The 25,556-nt window shown below is 41.3% G+C and overlaps 5 protein-coding genes across 5 annotated transcripts; all 5 read right to left on the reverse strand.

Annotated features, from left to right (window-relative positions):
* Nucleotides 1–391: 391 nt before the first annotated feature.
* On the reverse strand, nucleotides 392–2,629 carry LSM04_005115 (uncharacterized protein; the record flags this gene model as incomplete). The annotated part of the gene is made up of 1 exon (XM_067333641.1): nucleotides 392–2,629. One exon carries the CDS (start codon nucleotides 2,627–2,629, stop codon nucleotides 392–394), a length of 2,238 nt encoding a protein of 745 aa, XP_067189480.1.
* A 1,602-nt stretch (nucleotides 2,630–4,231) lies between these two features.
* On the reverse strand, nucleotides 4,232–8,371 carry LSM04_002858 (uncharacterized protein; the record flags this gene model as incomplete). Its single annotated transcript, XM_067333642.1, has 1 exon — nucleotides 4,232–8,371. One exon carries the CDS (start codon nucleotides 8,369–8,371, stop codon nucleotides 4,232–4,234), a length of 4,140 nt encoding a protein of 1,379 aa, XP_067189429.1.
* A 1,326-nt stretch (nucleotides 8,372–9,697) lies between these two features.
* Nucleotides 9,698–10,480, reverse strand: LSM04_002621 (uncharacterized protein; the record flags this gene model as incomplete). Its single annotated transcript, XM_067333643.1, has 1 exon — nucleotides 9,698–10,480. One exon carries the CDS (start codon nucleotides 10,478–10,480, stop codon nucleotides 9,698–9,700), a length of 783 nt encoding a protein of 260 aa, XP_067189418.1.
* A 1,690-nt stretch (nucleotides 10,481–12,170) lies between these two features.
* On the reverse strand, nucleotides 12,171–17,360 carry LSM04_006143 (uncharacterized protein; the record flags this gene model as incomplete). The annotated part of the gene is made up of 1 exon (XM_067333644.1): nucleotides 12,171–17,360. The coding sequence occupies one exon, from the start codon at nucleotides 17,358–17,360 to the stop codon at nucleotides 12,171–12,173; it is 5,190 nt and encodes a 1,729-aa protein (XP_067189497.1).
* Nucleotides 17,361–19,004: 1,644 nt separating this feature from the next.
* LSM04_004748 (uncharacterized protein) lies at nucleotides 19,005–23,795 on the reverse strand (the record flags this gene model as incomplete). Its single annotated transcript, XM_067333645.1, has 1 exon — nucleotides 19,005–23,795. One exon carries the CDS (start codon nucleotides 23,793–23,795, stop codon nucleotides 19,005–19,007), a length of 4,791 nt encoding a protein of 1,596 aa, XP_067189468.1.
* Between the last annotated feature and the right edge of the window lie 1,761 nt (nucleotides 23,796–25,556).

Raw genomic sequence — 25,556 nt, forward strand, 5'->3', positions numbered from 1 at the left:
GAAACCGAGAACAGTAAAAAAAAAGAAAATAGAATCAACCAAAATGAGAAATTCCTACAAATAAACTAATAGAATACAGAAGTGGGCTACACCACATATTTCCTCTCGTATTGTCCCCCACTAAGTGAGCTTGCATAGATAGGGGCAACCTGCCAAGAAAATTAATGAGAGAAACAACAGCGTCCCACCGAAAATAAATAATGATAATAATAATAATAATAATAATAATAATAATAATAACAATGACAATAACAATGACAATAACATAGAAAGAGAGGACCATATCACCACCAAACAAAAAAAAATCCCCATTTACTTCTGCTGTTTTATCTTTTCAAAATTTTCTTTTTTTTTTCCTCTTTAAAGCCAGGAGTTCCTTTGCTCCCCTTTGCTATGCCATGGGGTACCCCTTCGGAGCTGTATTTTCCGGTTTTGAAATCATTTCCTCACTGTCTGCCACCATAGTACTCATTCGAGACACAATACGATCAATTGACTTTTTCTCTGTCTCGCTCGCCTTTTCCAACTTATCCTTCTGTCGGCTTATCTCCTTGTTCATTATCTCCAGAGATCGTCTGAGGTTACCACTGCGTGGTGGGGTGTTCTTTACCTCTCGCATTTTACGTTCCAACTCGAGACAACCGCGTGCCTCAGGGTCTTGTTCTGACAGAAGCATTGCGCTTACCGTCACACTAGCACCACCAATCGCGTAGCGAAACAGGACAGATGGCTCTGACTTGCTCTTTTCTCTTAGACCAGTTAAATGCGAAATCTCCTCCCTGGATATACCCAGACAAAGTGAGGATAGGTAAATATCTTTCTCTGTACTACTCTTCTTTATCTGTTTAAGCACAAAGAAACCGACAATCAGTTGTTCTTCATTTTCACCGCGCTTTACAGCTTCATCAAAGACTTTTCCGCACTCTCCTGTGGAAGTTACAGTCTTTGTTTTCATACCACACAAACAAGGACCAAATACTGGACTTGAACCAAGTTGCATCTTTTCGTAGCTTTTACTATCAGGGTTAAGGAGGTCACGAATACGGTCGGAGGCTTCTACCATACCCATTGTAACAGTGATATCAAAAGCAACGGACCTTTCTTTTTTCTCTTTCTCCAGTTTTTCTACACATTGCATGAGAAACATTTTTGCGAAGTCCACAGATGCCTTTCCGCATCCTTTCCCTGCACCAATAAGAAGTCCTGAGGTATGTCCAGCGAACCAATTTGCTTGAAGGTCAAGAAGAAGTACTGAACTCACATTGCTTGACTTCTTATCACGCACAAGGCATTCATCATTTTCAAATGACTCCTCTTTTCCATCATCCCTCTTAAATACAACAGTCTTAGGATCTTTGACCGAAACAACCACCTTCTTTGATGAATCAGTTCCTTTTTCAACCACAATTAATGAATGAACATTGTAATTTGAGGGAACTTTTGCCTTCTCAATTCCTCGGTCACCTGTTGTTGCCTTTGTAGTTCCTTGATCTCCTGTATTTGTCTTCGGACCTTCATTTTTCAGGAAGCTCGTTTTTCGAACCATAAGAGAGGAAACTGCTGTGCCAGTTGATATTGGTTTACCATCGGCGTCTTTCCTCTCAACTGTGGTAACTTTACCACCTCGTTTGGCACTTCGCTTTAGTGGAACATGGTCATTAATATCAGCTATAGTGGGACATACAAGATTCAAATTTCTCTGGCTGGACATGCGAGACATACTCCCATATGCAGAATTTCTGCTTATATTAGCCAAACTTCCCCACTGCGCGGTGATACCCTGACCACCATACATGCTTCCACCCATTCCAGGTGCACCATACATGCTTCCACCCATTCCAGGTGCACCATACATGCTTCCACCCATCCCAGGTGCACCATACATGCTTCCACCCATTCCAGGTGCACCATACATGCTTCCACCCATTCCAGGTGCACCATACATACTCCCACCCATTCCAGGTCCCATACTTCCAAGCCTTGATCCTCCACCATACATGCTTCCACCCATCCCAGGTCCCATACTTCCAAGCCTTGATCCTCCACCATACATGCTTCCACCCATCCCAGGTGCACCATACATGCTTCCACCCATTCCAGGTGCACCATACATACTCCCACCCATCCCAGGTCCCATACTTCCAAGCCTTGATCCTTCACCATAGAAACTATCTCTCTTCATACTCGGCATACCAAATGCACTTCCAAAAGAGTCCGCACCTCGGAAAGAACTTCCTTGTTTAAATGACCCTTGTCGGCCCAATCCCGTGTTGTCCCCTGTTGGCCTGTTTTGCATCCCAACCATTTTATTACCCGTACCAGCACCAGGATTTGGATAGGCGGCCGGCGGTGGAGCTGCTTCATTTGGAGGCCTTGCAGGGATAGGAGCGTTATTTAGATTACCAGCTGATGTTCGGAGAGTGCTTGGGTGACCTGCTGCACCGTTGGTCCCGACGGAAGTGGAGGGAGGTACAGAATCCTTCTGAGTAGCTGGACCACCAGTTGATGCAGTGGTGCCATTCGCTCCTTGTTGCTTTTTCAGAATAGAACTCTGGCGTTGAAGAATTGATCCTGTTGGGGGCTGCTGTGTTCCCACGCCTTCTGGGCGTTGAGACTCAGATGGTCGCATTTCTTGTGCTTTTCCTTTTTGAAGGAATAGTACCAGTAGAGCTACTTTAAATAACAGGATGACGATAAGCGAAAAAAGTGATAGAGGAAGAGGAAAAAATGGAAGAAGGATATAACACAGCAAAATACAAAAAATTATTTTTATTATGACTTTACCCCATATCCTCTGTGTACATGGGTATGTCTGAAAAAATAAGAAAACCTTTGTCAGTAACTCTAAAAAAAATTGAGTTGCAACAAAGTTCATAAAGGAGAAATACAGAAATATGCAAAAACAGCAACGAGAAAACCATTCCCAGCAGAATGGCATATCTTCTCAGACTACCAGTTCTTTTTTTTTTCGTTCTTGCTTCTCTCTTGTAGTTTCAGTATACATTTTTCGTTGGGGGACCAATGGACGTCTCTACACGTCTACACCCCTGAAGCTCTTCAAATTTGCTCACGAGTATATGAAATAAATAATAATAATAATAATAATAATAATAATAATAATAATAATAATAATAATTAGGTAGAAAAGAAAGGGAAACCCCCGAATAAAAAGGAAGAACCACAACCTTGGTGAAGGGGATAATAGCCACTTTAAACCATTTATACGTATCTCTAACAAACTGCTTCATATCGCATGTGCAGTCCTACAGAGAACATGCTTCCTACTTTGGTCAAGTCTTGCACTATAAAATAGAATGAAATAACTGGGAGCCGAATCCACGCCAGAAGAAATTAATTACCCATACCGACCCGAGGAACTATGAAGTAGAAAGAAATATAACAAAGTCAGTTAAAAAAATTCTGCAGAAAGGATAATCCGGCAGGACCTGCAAGGTTTCGGCTTTTTAGGCACCCTTCCTCTTCGATCCCCTCCGCATTAATAGGAAGAATTGGAGGTGGGGGGAACGGCAAAGAAAAAAAAAAAAACAAAACTTAAATCCCCTCCAATTGCTCAACCAGCGACTTCTCCCCAAAATTTCACTAAAACAAAGAAATTGAAAAAAATATCAAAACTTCCCACGGGCCTTGACTGTAACAACCCACTTACAGGTGCACACTCTTTTCACAAGATCCCTGCTTGTTTTTAGAAAAACACCCGCTGCCAACAAAAAAAAAAAAAAACATTTAAGTAATCCGCCAATATCTAAAGAAAGGACCAGGAAAATGCACCTTCGAAACACAAATACCTAAAAAGAAAGAAGAACCAACTGGTACAGAGAGTTCACACTTTCTCTTTTTGTTTCCTGTTTCCTATACACACTGCCGCGGCACAGAAAGCAGTATCTCCACCAGGGATGGTGAGTGAATTAATTGACATGAAGGCGGCCGCGAAGAGAAATATCAGAAAGGTCACCTGAAGAAGGTAATAATAATAATAAAAGGAAATGAGCGGAACGGAAAAAAAAAAGAAAAAGAAGAGAGGAATAAGTATTAATCCCATCCCATCCACTGAAAGAAACAAGAAAAGAAAATGGACGACTGCCATACATTACGCCTTCTTTTCTTTTTTCTCTTCGTCCCCACCACATATTTTGATTCCTTCCTAACACTCTCTTTTTCTTATTCTGTAAGCATTGTCAAAGTTCTATTAATAACTTACTATGTGTGGTGTCTACTCGTAACTTCTGATACCATCCTCCGCTATCACAGGATTCACAACTGAACGGAGTCTACAAAGAAGATTCATAAACTCCGATGCAACTTCACCATCAATTTTTGTTAAGCCGAAAATCGCAACCGTTCGACATGGGCCACCAAGAGCGTATTGAAACATGTCTAAACCGTGTGGTTTTCGGGCGAGAGCCATGCTATAGGGCTCCAAGTCGTCCCCTGCTAATGCAAACAAGAATGAAGATCTTAGAGATCTAAATTTCTCACTCTCGTGGGAGGAGTACTTAAGGAGAATGACAACCAATAAAGCCTTTTCCGCTAGACATTCCAGGTAGACATTACGCACTTGTTTCTCAAGGATTACTGCATCAGATGGTGGTACAACTAATTTGGCACCATTTAGAAGCGGACCAACAAGAGGAAAAATATTTACTGTGTATCCTTCATAAGTACTACCTTCCTGTAAAAAGTCTTTTGCAGTCCCATCACTCTTTAGAGCTACTATTGACATACGCAAATTATTTACTGACGACGTGTCTACTAAAACGTTGTGTGTAACATGTCTTATGATTAGAGATGAAACAGTGGAACCTTGCATGCCTGCTAAAAGCACAGCTGCATTACCACCCCTTGCAAATACTGATTCAGCAATCTGAAGCTGTTCAGAACGAATTGTTGTTACATCTTTTGAGAATGTCAAGAATTCATCAACATTATGGGATATATCTTCTACTTTAACAGAAGATGTTTCAGAAACTGAAGCGAGGGAACCAAGAATATCACCATTTGAAAGGGACTCCCTCTTTTTTCTGAAAATCGCCACAGTAGTAACCTTCATCTTTCCATATTTTAACTGCTCCGGAGGGTAAGCTACAGGATCTTCCTCCAGGGGATCTATTAACATTCGTTCGTGATCAGCTAAAGCTAACTCCAAATGCTTAAGAGCATTACCACCCACATTATATCGACTTGATAGCGCAGACTTTGCATAGTTAGTGAAGGTTCTCACACTCCCTGGAATCAACAAAGGCTTTTTCACTACTGCAAGGCTCTCAATACGGTTGAGTGAAGCTTCTACGATCCCTTCCTGAGAAGTAGCATAATCATACGTCAGTACTGCAGTAGTTATGCATGAACTATTAAATGAAGCGTCAAAAATAGTAAGGGGTTGATTGGAGTTATTTTCGGTTTTATCGTAAAACGCATCCAAGTTTTGTGCACCCGCTACGAAAAGAGATGCGAGTCGTACATCCTTGTTCAGAATCTGCTTGAGGACTGCTGTAGCCAGAATAACTGCACCTTCTTCTACCCATTTTGATGCTCTTCTCAGTGCCTTGTTAATAATATGATTGGCTTCGGTAGAATTCTTGAGTTTTTTCGCCACAATACCATCTACAACAGGGCCAAATATAGGGGAAACAAGTGGTGACAACGGCATTTCACTTCCCTGACCAAGCAGATCTCTTAGGACAGTATTACCCTTAACAACGCACATACGCAGTGTTACCGTATTATTTTTAACAGGAAGTGAATCATCCAGAACCGAACTAAGAATATCTTTCATCGACTTCCACAACAGTTGTTTCTGTGGTGTCGCACCAGGTGATATATTCGCACCAAGGATAGCCACATTATTTCCGCCAGCAAATATCTCTTCAAGACGACTCAAAACAGAAGAATGAACATCATCATTTACAGCGTCCTTGCAGTAGATACACTCTTCCACCTTGTGAAGTTTGCCACTACGTAGAGTGAGAGTAGCACTAGTAACTTCAACCCCACTATTCTCTACTAGGACAACACGATTAAGATATTTTTTCTCCAATGAAACCAAAGGATCTTCAGAGACGTCCTCCATCCCAACAACACCCTTATCCACGACTCTGTTTTCCTGATTATCAGGATTACGTATGGATCGTACTGGGTATGCAAGAGGCTTCTTTTTGATATCAGAGTCTATCCCCTCAAGATCAAGAAGCATACTGCGCAACGTATTTAGGATAGATTTTTCACGTGAACTTATTTTCTCTTTGGACTCCAAACGCTCAACCTCTTCACTCGCATACCTCATAAACCGGGCAACGTTGCCGCTGCGTGGAGCGGTGTTCTGCACACTCCGCAGTTTTTCAGCATTTCCGAGAATCTTGGCCTCTGTTGCAGCATCACTTCCAGAGATAGCAGTGACAACAAGTGAACGGCTGCCACCTCCTATCACATCCCTGAAGAGAGGTACAGGCACAACCTTTTCATCCTTGTTTGAAAGAGCAGCAAGGTAGTCACCATTTTCCCGAACAAATACCATAAGGATAGCCGAGAGGCACACATCAACCTTGTCTCCGGTTGACTTCTTGATCTGTTTAAGAACCATGTGTACCAAAACTGTTTCCTTGGTGTCTGTTGACCTCTTCATTGCATCCTGCAGGAGTTTCTCAGCATCCATTTCGCCCTTCACTGGCTTTTCCTCGAGATTCATCAGACACACACCATACAGGGGATTCGATCCAAAGCGAAGAGGTTTGGGCCGTGCAAATGCACCGGCGAACAGATCTCTGGCAGAGTCATGTGATGGCATCGCGACGGCAGTCATATGAGCCTCGTACTTGAGCCCATTTTTCTCTTCGGCCTTCGCAAGGCTTGCCATGACAGATTTCAGGAAGTTCTGTGCAACACCCAAGCATGCAGTCTGATCAGTCTTGGCGCTAGCCAAGAAAACAGCAACGTTATGACTTGCTTCCACCTGCTGGAGAAGTTCTTTTAGAAGCGTGGAATTTTCAGTCGTAACCTTGCTCAAACGTAGCACTTCATCCGCCTCGTAGTCGACATTTTTTCCATCGGAGCCCTTAACCGATACTTTCTTTTCACTCTCCTTTAGAGTGACCTTGGAGTCAGCCTTGTCACTTACTGCTACCAATGAATGTATTCGGTTGTCAAGCTGAATCATGTCTTCAGTGGCGGTTTCTGTTTCTTTCTTTGGAACCTCAAGTTCTCTGGACTTTCCATCGGTCCCACTTTTCACTTCTGGTTTGGGTTTGTTCTTTTCTTCAGTCGTTGAGTCAGGCTTTACTGCAGCGCCTAGTGAAGGGATTCCCTGGATTCCTTCCTTTCGCTGACATTGAATTGTCTCAGCAAATTCAATGAGCCTTTGGGCTTCAAGTGATGAGCTAGTGGAATTCCCTTTAACCGCCGAAGGAGGCCAACTATCCATCCAATCGGATACACAACTAAATTCTTCGCAATCCACTGCTCCAGCAAAAGAAGTTATATCAAACTCGGCGATGCTGCGTGCGTCAGAGACTGTAGAACTTTTCATCTCAAGGGGAGCGCCAATATCAAGAAAAGATTCAAAAACAAATTCACATGGGGACATATGTCCAGAAGATTCCTCCGTTTTAACATAATTCTGCTCCTGTACGATATCCTTAGTTGAGCAATTGTAAATACTTTCCGTGCCATTCTCTGTTTTTGGTTCGATCTGATCTTTTGGAGTGTTAATACTTTCCTGAGTTGACTCCATACCCCAACAATGTACTCCATTGTGGATGTTATTAGGAGATGGATATTGACCCCAGTTATAGCGATGATCTTCTAAGCTGCGACTGAGAAATATCTTCCGGACCGCATCAGAATATGTTTGAAGTGCCATAGAGGTATCAAATGGGCAACTTAATGCTCTAGTATTACTGTCATCAGTTGTGTCCAGTAATGTACCCTTGTAGTTGTTATAGCTGTTCTCTGAACCTCGAACCTCTCCACCTGGACCACGCATTTCGTTACGCAAATACAAGTAGCTTGACTGGTCATCATTAGGCCTAACAGATGTATCCGTCCACCAGGTGGTGTTCCTAGCACCTTTATCCATTTTACCTTCTAGAGTCGTACCTGGTGAATTCATTACGTCCGTCTTTTGTGCATTTGTACTCCTTTTATTGACCTTATTGTTCTTTTCTTCGTTCTCATACTTTTCACTTCCATCGTATTTTGATACAATCTCATATTTTTCATTATCCAAAAGCACTGCATCACTCGATTTTTCTCTGTAGTCATGTTCCTCACATGACACCATGGGTTTTACTCCACTCTTGTTGGGGATATTTTTCCCAACCTCATTCTTCTTTCCGTTTCTCTTCGACCAAAACTTCATTGTGTGATAATAACGACCCAAAAAAAAAGAAAATAAGCGTCCCGTATAAGTCAACTATGCGCACTAACGTGTATATGGTTGATCCTTATGGCTATCTGAGTTGCCAAGTATATTAGATCTGACGTAGTTGAAAAGAATAAGAGGAAGATAGGAAAATAAAGAAAGATGTAAACAGTGTAATATTAGTAACAGTAGTAGTAGTAGCAGGAGGAAAAAAAGGAGTAAAGGGAAAAGAAAAAGGAGCAATGAGAGGGAAACGTGGGGTTGCCCCCGATAGCACAAACTCTTTAGAAGTGAAGTAGTCAAGTGGTTCTTTATATTTAATGAGTTCAATGCACATAGAATTCGAAAAAAGAAATAAGAAAGTACTTGAACGAGAACAACAAAAAAAAAAGAACAGAGGAATAAGCGTAGACAGACAGACAGACAGACAGAGACAGAGAGAGAGACAGAGAGAGAAAAAAAAATGCGGGATTGTTAACTTGAGATTTTCCTCGAGCAATGAATGTTCAGTTCGTGCGTTTGCCAACTTTTTCTTAATGTCCCGGGTTCACCTTTTTTCCCTATTTCCCAGTAGCTGTGTCCCAAGCCCTTTAACGAATAAGGAAGAGTAATCCAGAGATAAAGGGAAAAAGAAACAAAAAAAAAAGAAAAACAAGAACAGCAAACGTATCCCGATTCCTCTCTATCTCTCTCCCAGTTTATTTACCTTCTCCACTTCTTAATTGATAAGAAGGACCAACAAGCAGAAGAGAGACACGCTGGGTTTTAGAATAACCACAGCAGAAAGTAAAACAAACTCACAACACAAATAATCACTGGGTTCAACAAAGAAGTAAGGTGGTCAAGCGAAAAAAGATAAAAATAGATACAAAAATAGTGCTAACAATGAGGAAAAAAAAGTAAATCTGAAACAAAAATAAACAATAAAAAAATGGAAATAAAAGAGTGATATTAGCAGTACAGCTTCTCCTTCTGTTTTATTCGGGCACACATACATTTCCATTATGCACACATGTCTGCACCGGTTCCCCTCTTCCTTTCCAGCCCCAGGTATTCTCCCTATTGAAGTACCCCCATCTCTCTATTTTTTTTTTTTAGTTGTGGGTACTGGCGGCGGTATTATGAAGTGACAAAAACTTCTACAGGAATCACTTATACCAACAAGTAAAGAAAGACCTTATGACAGAGGAGGGGAGCGAAAACCCAATTCCGCCCTCCATTTCCCTTACTAAACTCACGCTTACACACACACACACACACACATATATATATATATATATATATATATATATATATACTTGTAACTTGTGTCCCTTTATGACCCTAGATACCGTGATCCTTAAAAACGTCCCCATCATCATAGATGCTCATGTCGATCTGACTCATAACTTGCACGGGTTCTGGCATAATAACTGGCTCCGGTGGTATCCACACTTCCATCTCTTCCGGTTCTGGCTCCGGCATTGAACGGGGTCTCCGCGAGAGTTCCATACTTCCCCACCGCCCACCGGACCGCATGACCGCCTCGCGGTGCGATGTCACGCCGCCGTATCCCGTTTTCCCGCGGCGTTGCACACGGCGGGGTTGCGCCACGTCTTTTCCGTCCACATCGCGATATGAGCCAATCGCCCGGGCGCCGCGGTATTCAAACTTCTCCTCCCGGCCGGCCATATTGCCGTAGTACGCCTTCAGCTCCTCCCTTTCCTCCTTGTTTGACTGATGCACCTCCTGCACAATATCGCGGCAGCTCAACCCACGTGAGAGACTGCCGCAGCGGGAGCCTTTATCATACACACTTCCACGCCGTGATAATCTGCCAGAGGACGTCTCCCCCGCACGCGAGGGATTGCGGGCGCAGCGAGAGACAATTGCCTCACGGTCCTCCTCGCTCATAGGGCCACACATGGATTTCTTGCGCTGCAGCGACATTCCTGGTCCGCGCGACCCTCTTGATGACAGGGGTGGACCCTGTGCGTACATATCATATCCCGGCGGGTTATACAGGGGCATCTCATCCGGGGCAAACTGATACCCAAACTCATCCTGAGGAGGGCCATACATGCCAAAGTTCTGTGGGTGATAAACTGGCCCTAGTGGTTGGTACATAGGGGAAAATGCCTTAAAAAATCCTTTGTGATTTGCTTAATATACTATTAATAAATAAGAATATATCTGTATATATTACAGGTATAATACGTACAAACACAAATATGGTAATAGGTAATGATATAAATTCCTTCCTTTTCTTGCCTATTCCTATCTATCACAACCTGGAATACTGAACTACGAAACCCTTCACTTAGTTGTGGGAGGGTGAAAGAAGTGTAATTCGATTTGCTCTTTCTTTTGCAGCTGTTCTTTCCATGTTTACAACAGAAATAAAAGGAAGAGAAGTAAAACAAATTTGGATATGACCCACAATTACTTCGAAGAGGGAATGAACCAAAAATCACCATAACCATCAACAGAGAGTTCAAAATAAAGAAAAAGACAGACACCATAGCATGACAGAAAGAAAAACTAAAAGATCTATCAGGATAACTAAATAGAACCCATCCAGAGATTGTTTTGCCTTCTTTTCTTTTTTTGTTACCGACCGTGCCATTTCTCACTAAAAATACTTAATTATTACCCCACTACCGAAAAAAAAAAAGAGTGTGGCGGATGAAAAAAAAGAGTGTAGTGGATGAAATAAGAAAAAAATCATGAGCTAATCAAAGATTATAAGTACAAAAAAAAAGAAAACGAACGAAAAAAGCATTGAGTGGATAGAAAACACACAATAAGTACACATGATGATTTACAAGATATGTTTCCTTTTTCTCCTATATTCCAGCTCTTTAGTTCTCTTTTCCCTTATTTCATATTCTGTCCGTTTTCATTTTATCTGTTGTACATGATACACGTACAAAAATAGAAAGAAGCAAGTCCATGCATGCAGAAAGACAGTAGGGAAGCAGGTCTTGGAAACAGTAGGTACAAGTCACGTGTACATGGTGTGAATGCATGCATATGTAAAAATAATAGATAGAGGGAAAAAAAAGAAAAAAAAAACATGATCAAGCGTGAGTTCGCGTTCGCGAAGACGGACACACTCTGCCAAATAACACAACTAACTGCAGTACTCTACACAGGGAAAAAAGTAAAATGAAGAAAATAAGAAATTGATACTGTTCTCTAATGAGAACATTCACATAAACTACGGAAAAACGATGATCAACAACAAAAAAAAAAGAGAGATACCAATAAGGAAAAAAATAGAAAAGGGGGAGGAAAAGGAGGAGGAGGATATGCCTAGGGATCATCTTACAGCACAAATACACAGCGATTTGACGAAGAAATAGGGAGAAAAAAAACAAACAAATAAGAAAAAAAAAGAGTAGGTGGGGCAATCAATACAGAATATTCCCATAAACCATTCTGTTTTATATTTCGGCGATATTAACGTGAAAATGATTTTCTGTTGTTTTCTTTTTATAGCTTGGAAACTCTCCTAGACACGTCCGCGCACGTATGACAGAGAAGTTTCATATGCGTATACTAAATCTTGTTAATAGTAACATGTAATAGGAAAGACATTACATATACATATGGATGTATACGTACATCTCCCTCGAATCAATTGGTTTTTGGTAATTGTGTCTCGTCGAAACACACGATTCGTCCCCTTGTTACCCTAAAAGAGAAAAAGAAAAGTAAGAAGCAGGCGGAGGAGTGATTGAGCTAACAAAAATAATAGATAAATAGCAGTAATTATTTACTGCAGATGCTTTTCCTTTCATTCCCTCGCCTTTATTCAAAACGACTTGTGACATCTGCTTGAGGTGTACGTCGGAGGTATAACACCCCTTGGTCGTTCGAGTAACAACATGGCATCACTTAACATCCTTCGAAGTTTCCCCATCACTTGTACACTTAATTCTTTCTTTGGTGACCTTTCTTTCTGTGTTTCTTTTTCAAAAGTCTTTAGTGACTCACTGGCGAAATTCACGAATCCTTGTACACTGCCATAACGTGGTTTGCCACATGGGATGGCACCAATCTCAGCAAGGCCGTTCATTAATTTATGTACGGTACCGTCGTCTTCGGAGGAAATACATGCCACACATATTGTAAAACATGGTCCATCAAATACATGACGCAAAAGAGTTCGTTCAGTCTGGTTTTTAATATTTGAAGCTTCCAAATAGATTGAAGGGTCATCTCTCGCCATTGTAAAGAGAAGCGAACTTAAAACAACATCTCTTCCCTTATCCATTTTTATCTGTTTTAGGACTAGTTGTACCGCAATCATGGACCCTTCTCCTACTTCCATGGAATTTGTTAGGGCTTTTTCTAATGTTCCCATATTTTCTAGAGGGGTGAGTTTAGCTCCCTTCACCAACACCCCAAAGATAGGTGAAACGACAAGGTCATAATCTTGATATTTGTTGCGTGGAACAAGAAGATCACGAGCCTCATTATTCTTTAAAGCGACCACTGAGAGAAATAGTTCACTATCAACGTCAAGTAACGCCAAAATACGTTTTACTATAAACCCTAACAAACGAACTTCGTCTTTAAAAGGTACAGAAGAAAGGGTAAGTACGGCTGTGTTTAATCCGGCAAAGAAACTTCGAATAACTTCATCTAATAACTTGGAATTAACACTTGAAGTGGGGCTATATTGGTGAAAAGCCTCATTTACAGGATATATATTACCATTTCCACTATTGTCCATAACAGTAACTTCTTCTTCATCGTTTTCTGCTGCCACAACTATTCGATCGGAATGATCTGTGAGCATAACCAAAGTTGAAACAGTCTTGCTCTTTCTGCGAAAACCTCCTTCTGTGGAATTGCAAACACTCTGGAACATACCTGTATCTTCCTGTGGAGCAATTTCATCAAGCAAAAGACATAACAAGGGTTCAGGGATATGTTTATAGGATGGAATAGGGGCCTTTTTAAAGTCATTTAACATATTCTGATGGTCCTGTAGAATAGTTTTACACAGTTTCATACACTCTGCCTCTTGTTCTCCCAAGTGTTCCCTTTGTTTCACTTTTTCACTGATCTCCTCATATGTTTGAATTAATCCCTTAACAGTTGCAACTTGCATGCGCAACGGGTGATAAACGAGAACCTGTACCTTGTTCCGCACTGCCACACCACCGCCACCTTTCAACAAGCAAAATGTTGTGTATGGACAGCGTGTGATACCAGAGAGAAGCTGCGATGTTGCAGTTGGTTCCTCATCATCTGTATCCAACATATCTCCCGTGGTGTGCACAAGAGATGCACGCGCCACCACCACATCTCCTTCCACCAAACGTCGGCGTTGTGTTGCAAATAATACAAGCATTGCCCCACGTGTGTTAATATCAACACGGTATGCTTCTGCCCGCTGTAATGCGGCTGTGCAAACCTCCCACACACGGAAGGCGTTCGACACCCGCACGACACGCGCCGACGCCGGTGTTGGCGGCACAAGCGGTGAAGAAGAAAGCGAGAGTGGGACACAATTATTCACTCCCGTACTCCTTTTTGTAGAAGTATTATTATTATTATTATTATTATTATTATTATTATTGTTATTATTATTATAAGAGGAAGGAAGAAGATCGGCCAATAGTGTGTCGCCACAAAGAACGGCGCAGAGAATATCCACCATCACGCTTTCGCCAGGTGAAACGTTGTAAAAGACATTCGCGATGATTTGCTGGGCCCCATGCCACATTACATCCTCCGCGTATGATAAGGACGGGGGAGTTGTACTGATAATGGCAATATGATGATGTGTGAGGAATCGGGCACGCAATGATTTCAATGCGTCTACAATCGGTGGGGCCTCAGTACGACGGAGCGATACCTCCTCTCGTTCAACTTTGCTACTATTATTATTATTGGTATTATTATTAGTAGTAGTGGTAGTAGTAGTAGTAGTAGTGGTAGTAGTAGTGGTAGTAGTAGTAGTATTACTATCATTATTGGCATCTGGTGTATTCCTCTTAGATAATCTTATCATACTCTTATTCATTCTCATCCCTACATTGGCAGAATTAGTTGGTTGGAACTGCTGTTTCACCAGTCCATCTAAGGGAACTGAGGTACGCCTCAAAGAAAGTTCTATGCACTTCTTTACAATTGTGTCTACTTGTACTCTCGTTTCTCTCCCCAACCCTTGGCTTGTAGAAAGGTTGCAAGTGGAATCATCTTTCCAATTATTTTTACTTAACCCGTCCGTTATATTTTTGATATTTTCTCTTCTTGCAGAAGTAGGATAGAGGAGAAATTTCATCTCTTGTACACCCCCCTTCACTTCACTGGTACCACCGCTACTGTGTAGATTAAGCATCAGTAGACTCCGCGCTTGACTACGCAGTACATACTGAAAGAAAACTTTACTGGAGTGCTCCCAATTGTTTTCGAGATTATCGTCTTGAAGTTTCGTCTGTTCTCCTGCAATAGATGCGATAAAGGAGGATAGGGAGACACCATTCTCATGAGCCACGCGAAGCCCTAAAGAGACAATCACAACACCTTCTCTATCCATATTACCCATTTCATTTCTCTTCGCCATATCTACCATATCACAGAATGCCTTTTCGCTGCTTACCACGAGTGGACTCACTCCATTTATTACTGGACCAAAGGAAGGTAAGAGTAAAACAGACAATTCTTTCATTTTAGCATCGTTTTTCACGAGATCCATTACCATTCCTTGTGAAATAAGGGTAATCGATAGGTGAAGCTCAGCGTTACGTAAACCAATAACTCCCCGTACTGCTTGTCGAATGACAGACCACGCTGGTGATTCCATTGGCGACTTGGCAACAAAATTTGTATGAAGTGCAAGGAGGGCTACATTGTTCTCAAGCATAAACTCATTGCATAATTCTCTTACACGATCACATGGAATTCCTGTTGGTGTTACAGCAGATATTTCAAGAAATTCTGCGTCTTCAATATCATTTTGATAAGGTATTAAATCATCATTTGCGCATATAATACTATGGCCACCCATATTTTTAAAAAGTAAAACCACTTCAAGTTTGTCTTGATTCTGCTTTCTATTATTGCTCTCCTCCTGTAAAATAAAATTTTTAAAATTGAGTCCATTTTCTTCAGATAAACCATACGTATTTTTCTGTGCCACCAGGTTTGTTTTATCTGTTTGCATATTTTTACTTACCCGTTTGGGAGCAGTTGGTAGATCCACAGTACTTTCCTTAAACTCCAAATAACCATTTCTTCCAGTAACACCATTATCACGCATATTCAACAATGGAAAACATGTTTTGGTATTCCTCTTCCTGTCCTCCTTTTCTATTTCATCTCCTTTTGCCTCTTCATTTACTCCATTCATATTCGTGTAATTAATGGCAAGACACCCTTCTTTAGGAGATTTACATATTTTTCTTGTTTGTGCGAATTTCATGACGTGCCGTAATGAGTTTTCAGATGATCCGTTTGCCTCAGCAAGGCACAAAACATGAAGAAAGGTAGTTGATTTCTTAATATTAGACTCAAAAAGAGTATGCATACCCGTTCTCTTCTCAAACTCTTCTTCAAATGGTTTTATCCCATCCTTTGAAAAAATTATTTCAAGAGAGGAGGCAAGCATCACATCCACACCTTTTCTCCTGTGGTTAATGGTTAAACTCCCGAAAATGAGAATATCCAAAGAACTCGCATTATTTCGGAGTTTCCCTACACACCACTCACAGTCATCATTTGTACTGATATTAACTGTAATAGGTCTGAGGACCGGTAGACCCAGATCAAGAAAATCATTCAATCGTATTGGTTTACCAAAGGTCCGCTTTCTCTCTCTGGGGAGCATATCTTTTAATATACCATCATTAATGGTATATAAAACCAATTTCATGATAAATGACCTTTCTTTACGTTCCACCTCACAATTTAGTCGTCCCACAATATCTTTCAACGTATTGAGGAATATCATATCCACTTGAGGTATTGCCTTTTCATCCCATGAAAACAAAATTGATGCGTTATTGCCATTAACAAGATCGTTGATCATACTCGATAATACCTTTGAGTGAAATATCTTTTTTTCTTTTGACTCCATAACCACAACCTCATTTACTCTGGAATTGTGTCCCCCCAAAGAAACTATATCGCCCTTATACTTTAACATGTGGCTCGTTGTAGCCTTCGAATTCTTTTCAACCACCACTAGAGTACGACATTGAATATTTTTCATTGAACTAGAAATCTCTGAAAGGGATGATGATGATGATAGCGGTGGTGGATTTATTGAGGCTAGAAAAGTAGATTTCCGCATTGGAACCTCATTTCTTCTCCCAGAAAAGGTTTCTGTCAATGAATATCGTTCTGTATTATTCAGTATAGGTGCCTTTGATAAGTCTGTTTCTGGCGGCAGTAAGTATCCCTGATCCACCTCTGCAAAACTTACTCTGGTTCTGATAGGAGCGATATTAGATTCAGAGTCTTTTCTTGGTCTATCACATATGCAAGAAGGTGATTTCCTTTCCGAAAGTTTAAATGAAAATATAAAAGGATAAGTTCCTTTCTTTTTTAATACTCTATTCAGTTGGGCATCTGATTCATATACTGAGTTATAGCCAGTGACATCAGATATAGTTAAATTACCAGGGTCACAAAGAGTATTATCCGAATGGTATATATTTCCATCACCATTATCATCAACCCGTCTGCGTATTACTCCACAATTATTACCAAAACTGTAAGTGCGTATCTGAGTGCTCTTACTTTTCTCTCCGAAGCTTGTTCTCGTATAAGAATAGTTTGTCTTGTTTCCCTGCCATGAATCTATTCTTGCACTTAGCATCATGGAGCCGATATACATAGTATCTGAATAAACTGCAACACTCTCATTACATTGAAAAAGGTGATATGTTCCACAAACAGAAGTTGTTATATCGCCGGACATGGAGATGTCATTCTGATTAATATTGGAAAAACCATACTCGCCATCGAATAATAAATCCTCACTCATGAAAGCAGATGTGAGATTGAATTGTACTTATTACAATAATACTTGCACAATTTTTCTGGAACTGCCGCCAGCCACCTTTTCCACCTGTCTGTTTATATATTTTTTTAAACCCCTTCGTCCCTTAATTAATAGTAACCAAATGTTTTTTTTTGTTTATTGATAGATATAAGAAAGCTAAAAAGAAAACGAGAAATCATTGTTTAGACAAAGTATCTGTGTAAGACACATGATTCTGGAAATAAGCAAGCCAAAATATATCAAGAAACGAAAAAAAAAAAAAAACAAAAAAAAATCAAAATCAAGAAAACAAAAAAAAACAACCAAATGCATGTGCACATCGGAGACAAATGTAGAAGGAAAAAAAAAGAACTATGACGGTAAGGAACAAATAAATAAATAAAAAAGGTCTCACAATAAATGCCACTTCTAATTACAAGTCATGAATCATTCGTGCGATCATACCAACTAGTGCAGCAGAGAAAAAAAATAAATACAATGACTACCAGTTTGTCAAATAATTTTCCCAAACATATATTAGAGCCCTTAAAGAAATTGAGCGAGGAAAAGCAGAACATAGTAGAAAGAAACAACGAAAAAAAAAAGAAATAGAGTAAAGTGAGCACAGTAACTATTGCTAATATTTTAAGAAGATAGGACGACAGGCACCCACATAAAAACAGTATGCCATTCCTACTTCTGTCAACATCACATTGCGTTGGCAATCAACACAGAGAGAATCACAGAAAAAAAAGGGAAAAAAAAGATGAACTCTGACACCCAAAGACAGAGAGAAACACAAACACAAAACTCAAGAGAGGGAGAAAAAAAAAATGGAACAAACATGTCATATGAGTGTTCTATTGGGTCACTTAAACCTTGTCTTCTGAGTGTGCTCATTCGAAGAAATACAACGAAGAAAAATTAAAAGAAATGGCTCAACACAGAAATACAAGAAATAAATAAGTACACTTCTGCAGCGTTTTATGCTCTACTTTTAAAGAAAATCTCGTTTTACTCCACTTTTATTGGGATTCTCAGAAAAGCAATAAGAACAAATAAATCAATCATCATTTTCTTTTATACCGACTTTTTTTTCTGTAATATGTGCGTAGGGTTAAGCATAAACACCGCTACATAATTCTTACTGTCACCGTTGCCACCCTGTTCCCATTTTCTCTCCCCTTTATCATCAGCTCTAATCATTCAGATGTATAGGATGAAAAGAATAATAGAGAAAATAGAGTTCGCTAGATGCAAAATAAATAGGCAAAGAACAAATAAAAATACTAAAAAAACACAAAAAAGAATGGAGACATTATCAAATAACTAGGCACATCAATTGGTCTCACTAAAAAAAAGTAGAAACAATTATCATAGTCAAAGACCAAAGCATGTCAAAAATAATCTCCATTTTTTCCCTTATTACCCTTATGTCAGCTCCCGTAGAAAGGGATAAACAGGTAGAAAAAAAAAAAAAAAATCAAAATGAGTTACCAACACCAACAAATATAAAAGGGAGGCAGTCAAGTTACTTGTCCATAAAGAGAGGGTGTTCTCCCCACTTTTCCTTCTAACATCCCATCATTTTTTTTTTTTCCTTGGTACTTTACCCCTCCCCCTTCTTTTCCTTTTTTTTTCTTTTATTTAATTGTGCTTGTACACATTTGGCGCACGGTCCTTTGGATCACGCAGCATCTCCTCTGCGTCCTTGAGAACCGTCTCCACATTTGCGTGGCTGCCACTGAGGCGTTCCTTCTCGGCACCCGACGCCCCCTTCAACGACAAAACCAATTGCCCAAGTGCCTTTGAGGAAAAAGCTACAAACCGCCGCAAACCACCTGGACGTGCACTGGCGTTGGAAGTGCCGTATGTCTTCTTCGCGAGTTCCCCGATTTCCAGCACAACATCTTCCTTCGTGGGGTTTGTGGTGAGGCCGAGAGCGAAGGTGGTGATACACGGGCCACCGAGGGCGAACTGCAAAAGTCCACGATCCTTAGGTCGTGCCTCCAGTGCCTTGTTGTACATCTCCACATGGCTGCCCGCCAGTACTGTGAGGAAGGAAGAAATAACCACATCCTTCTCTGCCAACTGCACTCCCTTATACACGAGAAGACTGTACAGTACAGACTTCTCCGACTGGCACACAGAAACGGCTGCTTTAATCCGGGCGAGAATACTCTCAGGCGTTTTCATCCGCACCATCGTCGCATCAGCCACACACGGGCCAAATAGTGGTGAAGAGGAAGCCGTCAGTGGTTCATAGTCTGCACCAGCGCGCTGTAGATCTTTCGCCAAACTTCCATCAGGTTTTACAGCGGCGAGGACAAAGTAAATTTCACCTTCCGGAGTGAGTTTTGCAAACACATTTCGAGTTGTACGCTCCAGCAATTCAGCACCGGTCGTGAATCCCTCATCATCAGCAGTTAATAGGGCAACGTTGCAACCCTTGAGAAAGTAAGGAATCGTGCTATCAACTGTGGTAGAACGAATACTGGAAACTTGTGCAGTGCGTTTCACTACCTCATCCACTCGGAACTGTTTATCCCCATCACTAGTCTTGACAGTAAAGCTCTTGTCTCCGTCCGTTACACTGGGTGAGCTGACACCACGCTTTTCTGTAATAACAGCCACCACACGAACTGCAGATTCACCTTGATTTTCCTTACCATTCTCCTTATCCTTCTCTTTTCCTTTCTCTTCATGATATGGGGTATATACAGCGGGTTGAGTTACAGCTGGTTTTTCCAGGAGTTTTTTGTAGTCTGTAATACACCGCTTTAGGTGTTTCAAAGATCCTTCAGCGTGCTCTTTTTCTGTTGTTGTAGCAGCTTTCTTCAATTTTTCTTCTGCCCCTGACAACATTGACTCCATTTGTGTAACGAACTGCTTGACACTACCACTACGCGGTTTGCCGGTCACAAGGGCAATTTTACGATCTGCATTAAGAGCTTCCTTGACCTTTTCATCCATAGTCGCGTACGTAACAAGCACAGCTGTCGAACATGAACCAGTCATAGCATGTCCAAATAATTGTCGCGAGTAGTTCGGATTTTTCTCCATTATTCCTACATAAGGCCTCATATCAAGTGAACTCGTAACAAACAACGAAGACACCTTCACATCATTTTCAAGAATCTGTTTTAAGACCGCCGTGCAAACAATATATTCATCATCCTTTACCCAAAAAATAGCTTTTTTGAGAGCAGATTGGAGAGCGGAATCCACTTCTGAGGCACTCTTCAAGACTTTAGGTTCTGTTCCACTCACAACCACACCATAGACTGGAGAGCTAGCAACAACCAAAGGTTGCGTCTCTGATTTGCCGAACAAATCCGAGACCACTTGTCTTCCTTTAAGAACACACATATAAAGTGTAAGTTCTCTGGTCACACCAGTTTTCTCTGCCATAGCCCCTTTTAATATTCCCTCCACAAGATTCCATACCACTTGCTTGTTGATAGCCAACCCTGGTACCATTTCTGCAGCCAAGAGTGCTGCATTGTGTCCATTCGCCAAAAGAGTCTGCATTTTGTCTGCAATATTAGACTTTACTGGAGAACCTTCAACTGCTCCAATATGTTCATCGACACTGAACCTCTTCTTTTCGCCTCCCACGGTTATTTCAATAGTATTGCTTGTAGGCTTAGACCCAACAGCCACCACAATTTTAGAAGAATTCTGCCAGGGTTCAGCCACTTTTTCTTTGGTATTATCAACAACCATATCCCTTGACCTATTATTTGCTGACTTAACATCATTCGACACCTTATTGACTGCAACAGCATCAGTATCAAGTTCCCTCTCTTTAGTAGCAGATCGAGAGGTGAGAGGTTTCACCTCTTGTTGTTCTTCGCTGTTACCAGTTGGGGATTTTGTTGCCGCATATACCTTCGGTTTTGTAGTCTCAGGTTTGGCCAAAAGTTCCTTTCCATCCGTCAGCATAACCCTCAACTTCTCCAAGATCCGTTCATGCTGTGCTTTTTCTTTACTATCTTTTGCTGATTCAACGGCTGCAGCAGTTTTCTTTTCCTGCTCCCCAGTAAACTCTACAAACCGGGCAACGTTGCCGCTGCGTGGAGCGGTGTTCTGCACACTCCGCAGTTTTTCAGCATTTCCGAGAATCTTGGCCTCTGTTGCAGCATCACTTCCAGAGATAGCAGTGACAACAAGTGAACGGCTGCCACCTCCTATCACATCCTTGAAGAGAGGTACAGGCACAACCTTTTCATCCTTGTTTGAAAGAGCAGCAAGGTAGTCACCATTTTCCCGAACAAATACCATAAGGATAGCCGAGAGGCACACATCAACCTTGTCTCCGGTTGACTTCTTGATCTGTTTAAGAACCATGTGTACCAAAACTGTTTCCTTGGTGTCTGTTGACCTCTTCATTGCATCCTGCAGGAGTTTCTCAGCATCCATTTCGCCCTTCACTGGCTTTTCCTCGAGATTCATCAGACACACACCATACAGGGGATTCGATCCAAAGCGAAGAGGTTTGGGCCGTGCAAATGCACCGGCGAACAGATCTCTGGCAGAGTCATGTGATGGCATCGCGACGGCAGTCATATGAGCCTCGTACTTGAGCCCATTTTTCTCTTCGGCCTTCGCAAGGCTTGCCATGACAGATTTCAGGAAGTTCTGTGCAACACCCAAGCATGCAGTCTGATCAGTCTTGGCGCTAGCCAAGAAAACAGCAACGTTATGACTTGCTTCCACCTGCTGGAGAAGTTCTTTTAGAAGCGTGGAATTTTCAGTCGTAACCTTGCTCAAACGTAGCACTTCATCCGCCTCGTAGTCGACATTTTTTCCATCGGAGCCCTTAACCGATACTTTCTTTTCACTCTCCTTTAGAGTGACCTTGGAGTCGGCCTTGTCACTTACTGCTATCAATGAATGTATTCGGTTGTCAAGCTGAATCATGTCTTCAGTGGCGGTTTCTGTTTCTTTCTTTGGAACCTCAAGTTCTCTGGACTTTCCATCGGTCCCACTTTTCACTTCTGGTTTGGGTTTGTTCTTTTCTTCAGTCGTTGAGTCAGGCTTTACTGCAGTGCTTTCTTCATTTCCTTGAGAACGTTTGGCCTCTTGAGAACGTTTGGCCTCTTGAGAACGTTTGGCCTCTTGAGTAAGTTTGGTCGATGAAGTATTCTCTGGGAGATCAGGATCCTGCTTCCTCTTCAAGCGGTATTCAGAGGTAGGAGCCCAAAGACCCCCAATACCCATAAAGCTAGCACCAGGTCCACCATGACCGTACATACTGCCCATACCGTACATGCTGCCCATACCCATACCTCTTTGCGAACCGTACATGCTGCCCATACCCATACCCATAGGACCTCCCATACCGTACATGCTTCCCATAGGACCTCCCATACCGTACATACTTCCCATAGGACCTCCCATACCGTACATACTTCCCATAGGACCTCCCATACCGTACATGCTTCCCATAGGACCTCCCATACCGTACATGCTTCCCATAGGACCTCCCATACCGTACATGCTTCCCATAGGACCTCCCATACCGTACATACTTTGCATACCGTACATAGAGTTTCCCATACCGTACATAGATCCTCCCATACCGTACATGCTTCGCATACCGTACATAGAGTTTCCCATGCCGTACATGGACCCCATTTGACTACCAGGTCCACCTCTGCCATACATGCTGCCGTAACCACTCATTCCACGAGAAGCACCCATTCCTTGGCCGTAAAACGAACCACCGCCCTGTCCATTCATACCATATGCACTATTGGCACCCATAGAGCCCCGACGTGAACCCATCCCACCGTACATGCTTCCTCCTCCTCCGTACATAGATCCATTATTTTGTCCCATTCCTCCATATGCACTGCTCGGATTTCCCATACCACCGTAGGCGCTGCTTATTTGGTTTCCCATCCCTCCATACATACTTCCACCACCTCCGTATGCGGAACCATTGCGTGGCATCCCCATGGGACCTTCCTGGGAACCAGCTGGTTTCCCCATCATATTTGGAGGAGGTGCTCCTTGTCTGTTATTCATTATATTTGGAGGAGGCGCTCCTGGTTTGCTGTTCACTGTATTTGGAGGGGGTACCCCGGGATTAGCCATCCCATCTGGAGGGGGCGCTCCAGGCTTGTTATTCATTATACTTGGGTTAGGTGCTCCACTTGAGACTGAATTGGTTGGCTTCGAGGGATCGCTCACCCCTCTCCCACTTGGTATTTGCTTTAAACTTCCCACACTGTTACGACGCATGAGAGCCTTATTGTCCCTTTCACTTGACGTGCGCTGTAAATTAGATCTGGGGTTTGCACTTTTATGGTCACTCTTGGACGTCGTTTTTCGTCCACTTGAACTGTGTTTCAACGAGTTAGACTTCTCCGAAGTTGAGGAACTCGTTTTCCCCTTAGAGGATTTGCTTGATGACTTCTTATCGCTTGGCATGGTGTTATTTCTCTGGATTCTTTTTTTTTTCTTTTTGCTGTGGTTTCCCTTTTTTTTTCTTTCTGCGTTTGGTTTGCTTCACTTAGGATGACTTGATACAAGGAAAGAAAAAGGGAACAAATCCAAACACAAATCTTACAAGTCACTTATTTTTGGTATACTATAAAACACGATAACGTGCGCTGAGTTGCAACAGCAACAAAAGCTTAAAATAACCGAGATCGGGGAGAAATAAAAAAAAAACAATGAACAGAAGAAAAAGAAACTAGAAATATAACATAGTAAAAGAAGAAAAATAAGCCGATGAAAAGTGGAAATGAAGAACAACATAGGAGGTGGGGCTCTTTGGAAGAACTGTTCCCTGCACTTTAGCACAATATAGTGTCATCAACGCCTTCATAAATGTCCCCCAAACAGAAACAAAACAGCTCTCCAATATGTCATTCACTGTCAGAACAGAGAAAATAGTGAAAAAAAAGTCAGAAAAAAAAGAAAAATAAAGGCAACTACAGAGAAAACCGCCGTAGTACAACAAAAAAAAGGTACAGAGAGGTGTATACATCACATCAACCATCAGCAGAAATGGAAAACAAAAATAAATGAAAGAGAGTGAAAAAGGTATCTGTATCCGAAAGAGTGAAAGGGAGAGAGAGAGAGAGAGAGAGAGGGGGGGGGAAAGAGAGTATGAAAGAGTCTATACCACATCTGAAAATAAATTTATCTAGAACCCCAAAAATATCACGAAGAAATCGAGAAAAAGAAACACAGACAAAAGAAAAAGGGAATCCATTAGAGAACCGAGTGACAGTGTATCATGACCATGGCTCTATTTTACTCACATTACAAACACAACCGAACGCACCTCTCTCTCCCTATCACCCATCAAAAAAAAAAGCGAAAAGAATACTCTTAGCCTTACTTCACCTATGAAAGAGAAAAGAAGAAACAAGAGAAAACAGTGTATTTTAACCCTACTACTAGTAATCCCATATCATATAAAAAATACAAACAATAAATTGAAATTGTACCAGATATTTGTTTATTAAAGAATCCTAAAAACTGACGAAAAGGAAGTGCTGAGAAGCCCTTTTAACCCGCCTCCCGCTCGGGGCGGAGAGGGTTGGGTTGGTTGGGCCTTTCAGAAACTTACTATTGACACGCCGTTAGGAATAAAAAGAAGTAAAGATATTCCTAATAGTTAAACCTATACAAGATATAAAAGTCAGTAAGACTCGATCATTCTTATCGCAAGCTGGCAAAAAAAAAAACTCTTTTTCTTTTCGCTGCCCCATCCATCTAAGAAATACAGAAAAATCCAATTAACACAGGAACAATAGAAGAAAAAGTGGGATGAGGAAAAATAAAAACAAAAATAAATAAAACTAATAACTTTATTCTGTCTATCAAGGGAGCCACTAGGGATTTCCCAATCATATTCTCAGTTACGCATACATTCCTGTTTCTCTTGGCCGAATGGGAATATGGTTTCTCTATATTTGACATTTTCCTAGTATGGATATTCTAAGATTAATGGTATTTGTTCTGAATCAAGTAGAATTTATAAACAGAAATACTATTATTGGCTTTCTTTCATTCAATTCTCATTTTACAATACTTACGAGCTAACATTAGTTCTTAACTCATCACCACGCTATAAAAATAAAAATACAACATACCTGCTATTTTAACCCACTGATATGCTGTTAGGAAACCATTATGTCGCCATGCACTAAAAAAAAAAAGAAATATATATAAAAAAAA

The sequence above is a fragment of the Trypanosoma melophagium genome (assembly GCF_022059095.1).
Source record: "Trypanosoma melophagium isolate St. Kilda chromosome Unknown ctg30segment0, whole genome shotgun sequence".
NCBI classification, from domain to species: domain Eukaryota; phylum Euglenozoa; class Kinetoplastea; order Trypanosomatida; family Trypanosomatidae; genus Trypanosoma; species Trypanosoma melophagium.